Source organism: Seriola lalandi, unplaced genomic scaffold, assembly GCF_002814215.2.
Source record: "Seriola lalandi dorsalis isolate HSWRI2012SDOR001 ecotype SW California unplaced genomic scaffold, Sedor1 jcf7180002054906, whole genome shotgun sequence".
Lineage (NCBI taxonomy): Eukaryota > Metazoa > Chordata > Actinopteri > Carangiformes > Carangidae > Seriola > Seriola lalandi.
The window spans coordinates 260,422-270,290 of record NW_019525458.1 but is presented as its reverse complement, the minus strand read 5'-3'; the positions used below and the strand labels follow the sequence as shown (position 1 = coordinate 270,290).

Below are 9,869 nucleotides of genomic sequence, written 5' to 3'. Positions count from 1 at the left end.
AATGTCATAGTAAACAGGGAGTTTTTAGTGGTGAACTTCCAGCTTTCCTGCAGCAGTGAAAGTGAATGAAGCCTTGAAAGTTAATGTAAACAAGTTCTACAGGTTGATGACTGACAAACCTCGCTGTGTGTTACTACTTACTAAAATGGAAAAGTGAGTTTCTGAACCTGGAGAGTGCAGTGAGGGAAAGGCGTTTAAACACACAGCAGTGTCAGTCTACAGCAGGGGTCCCCAAACTTTTTCCTGTGAGGGCCACATAACTTTTCCCTTCGCTGATGGGGGGCCGGGTTCAGTTTGTAACAGAAAAAGTGTGACAATCGCAGGGGTGCCTAAACGTAAAAATTTATTGTTTTCCAGAAAGCCACACATAACCAAATAACCCTTTCCGGGTTCTTCACAGGAAAAAAAGTCAGGAAATAAATAATAACACTATTAATGAAATAAATAATAATAGTTCAGGGGGCCGGGCCAAATGTGGGGGCGGGCCGTATCCGGCCCGCGGGCCTTAGTTTGGGGACCACTGGTCTACAGCATCGGCATTATTTTAAGTCAGTGACCAGAACAGGAAGTGGGGATCCTCGTCAGAAAGAGGAAGGTGAGCGATTTATTCCACTACAAACATCATCCCACCTCAGTCGACTTCCAGGCTAGTTTAGCATGAACCTGGATTATCAAAGTTTCACCTAATGCTATAATGAAAGAGCATATGTTAAACGAACAAATAACACATACCTTGACAGACAACTTCAACTTTAATCAGTTGCCAGCTGATCCATTAGATCAGTAATAACTGTAACCTACTGAAAGTACCCGTCCCAACACTGTAAATAAACAGAGTATGCTTCATACCATCAACGCTGCACCTGTACCTTCAGATGTTCCTCTATCTCCTGGGTCACACTGCCCCCATGTGGCCGTACATGTTCATTACACGCAGCTCAGACCTGCCCCCCCCCCACAGATAAAATTAACACACATTTTCAAGGGAATAGTATAAAAAAAGTTTTTACTGACAAATGCAAAATATCAAAATTTAAACATCGAGTTGCTGCCGGTTCGTCTACAGATCTCCCTGCAGCTTCATAAAAACAAACAAGTCAACGTTTCCTTCAGAAGATCGAGCACATTGGAATAAGTTGGTTTCATGTTTATCAAATGACACGAGTCAAAAAACAAACAAACAAACAAACAAACAAACAAGCGGCGGACATGGAGAGATCCACCGACTACACAAAGGGAGATGCTTACAATTCACAAGAGATTTACAGGTAGAAAATGGAGAGTCATAATAAATATAATGCTTCTGACGGTGATTCACTGAGAGGGTCGGAGTCGGCGCCGCAGAGAAGATTCAGGCACTGCCGGTCTGCTCAGTCTTCACACTGGCAAAGACAAACAAGTTTGAAATTTTTAAATAAATCGGCCAAATTAAAGATTTAAAATGCAAATGCTAATTAGATTTATACACAACCATCCCACTACGTCTATTTGCTGTCAAAGCAGACAATGTGTGCTTTCTTTTATTATAGAATCAGTCCAATAACTCCATTCTACTTCTAACAAACAATTAAAAATCAAGATCACATGCCACATTCCTTTAGCAGCGTACACGTGAATGTGTCCTGTGCCACGTTGAAGGAGCAACTTCTCCATTTCAAATCTCGACTCTCTTTTCTCACAAACACGCCGATGATGCGCCAGTCGGACCGGCCAAAAAACAACAATGTTAAAACCTGTTTATTTGCATAAGAAGCAGAGAGAGAGAGAGAGAGATCTGATCACGAGTGGTCACTCCACACGCATTTTAAAAAAGGCAGGTGTGAAGTGACGTACTGAGAGCTGTCCACTTGTGATTGGCTGAGCCGAGATGAGCGTGCGCCTCTGAGGAAAGTGCATTTACATACTATTTGTAACCTCAATTCTAAACAGCATTCAGGCGCCTTGAGAGGAAGTGAAGCACATGAGAGTAAACACAGAAACAAAACAAAGATATTCTTAGACAAATATTAATGGAGAGGATCATCACCTTTTTGAGTCAGTCTTCTCAGGGCTGCTGTCCTTCGTTTTCTCCTCCTCTTTAATCTCTGGGGGAGAAAAGAGAACGGATGAATAACATTAAAAGAAATGATATTTCCCCTTGTTTTCCTCACAGCCTAAGCTGAGACCACGCACCGGTTTTCTTCTCCTCTCCTTCCTTCTTGTCCTCGTCGACTCTCGGCCTCTTCGCTCCTTTCTTGTGATTGGCCACATTCCTCCTGCCGCCCTCCCCCTCGTCCTCGGAGTCGGAGAACTCCTCGTCGCAGGCTATCCTCTTGTCTGTGGCACGAACTGAAACCACATTACAGGTGGGGGTCACTTTTGTGCACGGACAGAAACGTTACAGCCGCCGCTGATGAGAAAAAATTCACTGCTGAACGTCATTTATGTTGCTGGGTAAAGTTTTGGGGAGTCGTCTTTTCTTATTCTATTACTTCAAAGTTGAGTTAAGCTTCTGTGAAATGCTAACACTTTGCATGTGATGTGTTGAACAGCAGTTTATATTCATTTTTCAAGTGAAAGTATTTGGATATTTTGCTTTATATTCACAGATTATCAACCTGTAAAAATCATTGTTTTCTATTAAATTTACATGATTTTTCTTTTTCTTTTTTTACTACTTTAGTTTTCACTTCCTGTTGTACCATTTCAGGTTATTCACTGGACTTCAGCTGCTGAAATGCCAGAAATGTACCGATAGTGTAAAACATATTCATGGATTATTATTATTTCTACTTGGAGTTATTATGAGTTTTGCTGGTACACATCTTTGGAGGATGTAAACAGGAATAAAATGTTGGAAATGTTTTAAATAAACATTGTCACATTATCCCATTTTTATTGCAACGGGTTGTGGGGTAAATGAAGGGTTGTTCTTACTGGACAAGCGTTTGTCGGGGTCCTCCGTGTCCTCGTCCACAGCGTCGTCTGGGACGGCGTCCTCCGGGATGGCCTGCATCTGAACTCCAGGGGCGTGAGGAAGCATCCGCAGGTTCTCAAACAGTCGCTGCCTGAACAGTCGGACACACAACACCGTCACATTCAGGTCCCTCTGGAACTAACATCCACTTTCACATGGAGCGGTAATAATAATTGTGCCATTAAAACAGCTGTATAAACAACGAGTCTACTTACTTGATCTTGTCCATGTACTCCTGTGTGTTCTGGTTGGTCATGTTGGAGGGGCTGATGTGCAGCTTGAAGTCAGGACCAAAGTATTCAAAGTAGTCGTTGTAGGGAAGTTCTGCGACAGAAACATCACAGAGTGAAAACCTGAGCCAAGACAAACAGCTGTAGAAGATTTACTCGCCGCAGATAAAACAAAGTGTCGAACTATCAGTCATCTGGACTGAAAAAGGAGCGATAACACACCTGTTAATATGATTTACAGAGGCTTTATAACCCACGCTGATCCTCACCGCGGGGGGAGGATGAATCGCAGCGAGCGGAGAGTTCAGTTAATGTCCTGAAATTCCATTAAGAGGACTGCCGGCCCATTCGACAGCCTGCGATCACGTCCACCTCTCTTTACGTTACACACACTCAGTGGAACGGACAGTCCTGCTGACTCGGCTCTCTGCGAGCTGAAGTCGTATACCATTCTCCCATCGCTGACCAGGCCAATAATCCTGGGTTTGAGCTTCATCACCGTGAAGCGACAGACTTTGCAGTTAAATGTCTGTTTTCATACGTCACAATAAAACACTCAACAGCACGTAAACTACAATTTTGTTTAATTTTTTTTTTTATTATTCTGATGTCCTCTGAACTTGACTCTATGTGATTGGATAGTTAACTTCATATTTGGAACCAGATGTCACTTATTAAACAGGATTAATAAGATTCAGTACAGCTCCCTGGTGGAGGTCCGCTCTCTACCGAGACCATTTTCTACAAATGTAAAAATTTACCAGCCAAGATGTACCTGCCATCACCAGTGCTCATCCAGTATAATTCACAACTGTAACCCCTAACCCTGATCCTACACTTCCCATGATGCAACTGAGCACGGCCTTCCATTAGCTGAATGTCAAACGGCACTTTCTGCTATAAAATCTGTCGTCTCCAGATATAATCATCGGGGTTATTATAATTGACATGTTTTTCTTCTCCCCCGTTTCTGTTGTCATGACAACGGAACATTAAAGCGACAACTTCCAAGTCATTTTCAAGCTGCCGCTGTTAAAATCCTGATTTAATATCCACGACGTCGTCCGACAACGTCACCAAAACAACACATCAGTTCAGGTTTTACCGCGACATGGTCAAACTGGATTCGTAGAAATGAGAGTGAGTGACGAACCATCGGGGATGTCTGTGTCCAGGGCCACGGAGGTCTCGTAGGTCCAGCAGCGGGCCACGTTACGGATGGTGTACCCTCCTCCACCCAGCATGAGCAGCGGGAGGTTGAAGGACTTCATGTACTCGACACACTTGGCATGTCCTGCGAGGAACAAGAGACGCAATGCAACACTGACATGTAACTAGAGCAAGCGGTGCGTTCAGCTGCTTTCAGAGTCCTCTCAGACCAGAGGTGCATGTACGTACCGCGGATGGTGAGGTTAAAGCAGCCGAGGCGGTCTCCCGAGAGAGAGTCTGCGCCGCACTGAAGAACCACGGCGCTGGGCTGGTACATCTCCATCACCTTGGCCATCACCTGCAGGAGAAAGACCCCGCTCAGGACACGCTGAAACATCATCCCCCCTTAAAGCTCTTGAATTTAAATGTAACTTTTCAATGTGCAAAGACTTCATCAGATAGCTTTGAAAACGCCAGCAGAAACTTGATCCAATATTAAATTAAAAAAATATAGTGTCATAAGTTTCATAACCTTTAAAATCAGGTCAGGTATAAACGCTGGAATCGTGCGCTATAAAAGTCTCATTCAGGGTCATTCAGGTCTAAAAATGTTTTTTTCCTGGTGTCGGCTTCAAATGAGCTGCTGAGAAAACACGACCGGTTCTGCTCATGAGGGACGTCTCACAAAGATTGTGTGAATAACATTTGCAGTGGAATGTAAAAAAGAAAAAAAAGAGGTTTTTATCATTTCCTTGATTTAAATGTGGAACTCACGGGCTTGAAGATTTGCTCATAGGACTCATCATCGATACCGTCCCGCAGAGGGAAGTTGACAGCGTAATATTTGCCTTTTCCAGCTCCAATATCCTAAACACAGAGAAGAACAAAGAGAAGAAGATAAATTACTAAAGATGTTTTCAAGTGGAAAAATGCAACAAGATAAAGCCCATTAAAAATGATGACCTGTGACTAAGTGAGGATGAAGATCTGAGGCTCACCCTGAGGTCTCCGGTTCCGGGGAAGTACTCCCCGTATTTATGGAAGGACACGGTCATGACCCTGTCTGTGGTGTAGAAAGCCTCCTCCACTCCGTCGCCGTGGTGGATGTCTATATCGATGTACAGCACCCTCTGGTGGTACCTTGGGGAGAGGGACGAGGCTTGGTTAATAATGATGAAGACGGTGCTTTTCGTCAGGGGTCACGTGCTGGACGACTTCAAACCCACTTGAGCAGCTCCAGGATGGCGAGCACGATGTCGTTGACGTAGCAGAACCCAGAGGCTTCAGACTTCTTGGCGTGGTGAAGTCCTCCGGCCCAGTTCACCGCGATGTCGGTCTGCTGTCGGTTCAGTTTCACTGAACCAGCTGGAGCCAACACAAAACATCTGGTTTAATTATATGAATATATGTGACTGATGCTGCATCATCAATATGACGGATCTCACAGAGTCATTTTCTTATTTCCCAACAGGGTTTAAAACTTGGCATTAGTGGCATTATTCTCGTATCCAACCACAGGTCACAAAAGGATCAACCACTGACCACTGCAGCCTTTCATACGACAACGCCGTCATTCAGACAGGAAACAGTGGCAGTGAGAAGGTCAACCAATAAAAAAAAAAAATCACTTAATTCTACATGTTTCATTCAAAAGGTCGCCAAAAATAAACTGTTTGCTCTGAACAAATAAGGGAACACAGTTGGAAACACCAGGTCTGTAGTGTTGTAAACAGCTCAGTATGAATACCATGTGGAGCTCTTCATTTCATTTAATTTTTGATTGATTTATGGCATTATAACCGTTTCATGCTGCACGAGACATTTTGAGCTCTCTCTACCTGTAGCGATGGTTGTTCAGTTTCCATTGAGATGCAGGGTCCGTTTTTCTACTTAAGTACGACACTTAAGGTTTAATCTCTTCTTACACAAGGGACTTTCTTACAGGTGTTGCACAGAAACTCTTGAGAAGGTTAATTTACTTCATTTATTGCCATAAACTTGCAGTTGAGATGGAGTCAGAGGTACCTTTAGTTTTCAGTTGCTGAGGTCTTTTGTGTCTTTTAAGTGATTCCTAAAATATCAGACTAAGATAATGAGAAAACCTTCAACACTTGATATTTTAAGGAAATCTGAAGGACACAACTGTTTTTTATTTTAGTGAAACCTCAACAAAGACTTTAAGGAAAATCTTAACTTAAGGGGTTTTGTGCAAGCAGCTTTTATATTGCAGTGGAACAAATTATATCATCATTAGGTAATAAAATTTAGCAATCTGCTGTGCAACTTACCAGCAGAGCCACCAGCGGAGAGTTGGCAGAACTCAAACAACCCATCGAACACAGGACAGTCCTCTCCAACGTTGACTGCAAGACAGAAATTACAAGACTGAGCAGCATCGCCACAACAAACCGCAACTTCCCCTCAAATACTTGGGAGGATCAAGATCCAGAGAAGTGACACAAGTACAGGGACTCAGGTGAACCCGAAGGTGGCTAAAGCAAAGAGGAGGTGGAGGGCAGAGGAGCAAAAGGGGGGCGCGACCGGCTCCTAAAAGACCATCAAAGCTCGTGTGATCTTCAGTGTTTGCAGGAGTTATTGAGAACTACTTACAGCGCTGCATCTGCTTGCTGAACTCAGACATGTTGTCTGGACGTATGGATCTGAGGAACTTGATGTAGTCATCGCTGTGATATTTCGTCATCTCCTCTGCCGTGGCTTTGTGCGGTCTCTAAAAACACAAAAACACAGCAGCTGGATGTAAACTAGGGCGGAGAAGAAGACGTATTTCGTTAACGCCTCACGATCTGTTACAGGAGCGCGGGATAGAATAAATGTGGTGTTAGAAACGTACATAGATTTCCATTTTCCGGTACAGTCCATAGTTCAGGAGCAGGTTGTGAGTCATACGGATACGATGTGGTTTCATGGGATGGCCCTGTCCGTAGTAATAATTTCCTATGTCACCTGTAAAACAGAAACATAGGAAACACAGGTTCATAAGCAATAACAATAATATGTGTCATGTAGGGTTTAATAAAGAGGGCCGACTGATACCGACATAAAACGAATATCACAATATTGTTCAAATACCTAACTTCACATAACACTACTGATATTATATTAATATATATCCCAATGACAGCGAGTCCCTTTAATAATGAGCACCTCTCCATGACCTCAATCTGGGTCAGTCATGACATATACACATAAAGAAAAACAGCCCTAGAAGCAAGTGGAACAACATCAAATGCAAACAACCATATTATCCAGGTTATATATCCAAACCGATCATGTTTCACATATAGAAATGTCTATAAACAATTCACAAGTCTTTCACATTTCCACACGTGATGTCAACAAATCCCTTGAAAAGACCAAAACCAACAACACGTTAGTCCGTCTCTCAATAACTTCTTCTTTTAACCTAAAGTAGGGGACTTTTTTCAGCAATGGAATAATACATTTATAACTCTGGTTAGAATTTCCAACTTGCTGGCTACATGGAATTTGTTTATAATATTGCCAGCCTTATCATTTAATGTTTAAATGTTTAATGATTTAAATATTAAGAAATTCATACACAAACTGAACGTGTGTGTTGTATAAGTGTGTAATATATTGGTGTTGCAGTGCATGCAAAACAGATGTAGGACAAAGTGTGAACAAACAAATAACTGACAATGACTGATAATTTCTCTCCTGTAGTTTGTGCTTCTCCTCTCTCTCTGACTCTGGAGCTGCAGGATCCAGATCTGTCACTACAACACTCATGTTTATTATAATTATTATTGTTGATAATAATAATAATAATAATAATAATAATTCTCTCTAACCCCCTTTCTCTCTTCTCAACCCTACCTGTTGGCCTCCCACTCTGATTTCGACATCAGCAATCCTTCAAGTAATGCCAGTTTTTCCAGGTTAACTATCACACTGGGCACTTTGAGTAAAAATAAGTTTATACAAATAAAAGCTAAAAACATCAAAGACAGGCCATTGTGATGCCACCAAGTGACACTTTACGGCAATGCTTGAGTCTAAATGAACAGGAATAGCAGATAACAGTGACTAACAACTCATTGACCTGAACTGCTGAGTTTAAAATAAGTGATGCCTCTGGGGGAAGATCAATGAGAACACTTCATCGGTTTTTCCTCAACTTAAAATTCTGCTCTGAGGGCTCAGAGAGGCATCAACACTTGAACGCATCAATTAGGCCTGAGCACACTTGTGCGTCAAATAGTTGCGCATTTTCGCTTTTATGACTTGAAGGACTTAAAGTTTGAAGTCCCACTGGGGTCAACAGTTTCTCATCACTTCCCCTCAATCATCCGCGTACGTCCGAATCACACGGTGCACAAAGCCTGGTTACGGTCGTAATTACACAGCTGAAACAATTATGATAATGAGTGTTACGACCCCTCTCTTACGCTTAGGCTAATTACACATCACAACGTTAATTTAACGATATCTTACGTGATTTTTTTACACTCTCAGTCGGTTTACGTAAAGTGTAAAGTGTACGTTTGGTTCGCTTTGCGTGTTTTTCACACGAGTTAACACGCAGGGTGACACTAGTTAACGCTAGCTCGTTAGCTAACTTGTGTTAAACACCATTCATTTACCCGCAGCACCAGCTAAACTGACTAGCTAAGCGGCTAGCGCTAGCCGGTACCAGATGTCTCTATTTGGGCTTCCTGCTGAGACACTCGCGGATGTCCCGTACCGTCGTAGTAGTAGCAGACCTTCTTCTTCGTCCCACCTGCGGTCGTGTACGCCATGTTCGGGGCAGTTTTTTAAATGAAAAAAGTTGGTTTGAATTGGCTTCAGCGGATGGAAAACTGAATGGACGGAACTGACACAGATGAATACACGGAGCGGAGCGGTGTTGAATGGAGGAGGCGCAACTACTCCGGGGGCGGGGCGGGGCTGTTACGTTATAAAGTGGCCCCGGCCTCTGACAGCAGAAAAGATGGGGCAAAAAAAAATAAAAAATAAAATAAATAAATAAAATAAAATAAAATAAAATAAAATAAATAAAATAAAATAAAATAAAATAAAATAAAATAAAATAAAATAAAATAAAATAAATAAAAGATGGGGCAAATAAGATAAAAAATTAAAAAATGAATACTGCTGCAAAAATATCATGGGTAAATTACTTTTTAAAGTACATGAGGAAATGTAAAATGGATTGGAATCTTTGAGTAAAACTCAGGTTGGTGACAGATAAGCTATAAGTACCTATTTTTAGAAACAAAGCATCAACTGGTTTAAATGCAAAACATAATTATTAACCTACTTCTCCACAACTAGCTTCAACAGAAGGACTGCAGCACTTTATTTACTGCTTGGACACAACACTAGATGTCAGCATTATCTTTGTTACATCCGGCTCTGCCCCCAGTCCACAGCAAGTGACATGGACAAACGCTATATGACAAATATTATGTTTAAATCTCACAGTAAGTTGCTGTGTCTGCTCGCACTTTCACCTTCTTTTCACTTGATCCTTGTGGAGAAATTCTGGGGGG

The 9,869-nt window shown here is 42.1% G+C and overlaps 1 protein-coding gene across 1 annotated transcript; it reads right to left on the bottom strand.

The window, feature by feature from the left end:
* Window positions 1–733: 733 nt before the first annotated feature.
* Window positions 734–9,229, bottom strand: LOC111672915 (histone deacetylase 2). Its single transcript, XM_023430505.2, has 14 exons — window positions 9,062–9,229; window positions 7,187–7,299; window positions 6,946–7,063; window positions 6,624–6,698; window positions 5,562–5,700; window positions 5,334–5,475; window positions 5,110–5,202; window positions 4,585–4,693; window positions 4,340–4,480; window positions 3,172–3,280; window positions 2,917–3,047; window positions 2,173–2,328; window positions 2,027–2,084; window positions 734–1,382 (listed from the first exon to the last, which is right to left on the bottom strand). Exons 1-14 carry the CDS (start codon window positions 9,114–9,116, stop codon window positions 1,352–1,354), a joined length of 1,470 nt encoding a protein of 489 aa, XP_023286273.1. The 5' UTR covers window positions 9,117–9,229; the 3' UTR covers window positions 734–1,351.
* Between the last annotated feature and the right edge of the window lie 640 nt (window positions 9,230–9,869).

Bases quoted from the DNA above. Each gene is read 5' to 3' on its own strand.
- LOC111672915 (XM_023430505.2), bottom strand. From the start codon at position 9,116: ATGGCGTACACGACCGCAGGTGGGACGAAGAAGAAGGTCTGCTACTAC. The intron at 7,300-9,061 runs GTACGGGACATC...TCTGTTTTACAG, and splicing joins GGTCTGCTACTACTACGACG to GTGACATAGGAAATTATTAC. The intron at 4,481-4,584 runs GTACGTACATGC...TGTTCCTCGCAG, and splicing joins CTTTAACCTCACCATCCGCG to GACATGCCAAGTGTGTCGAG.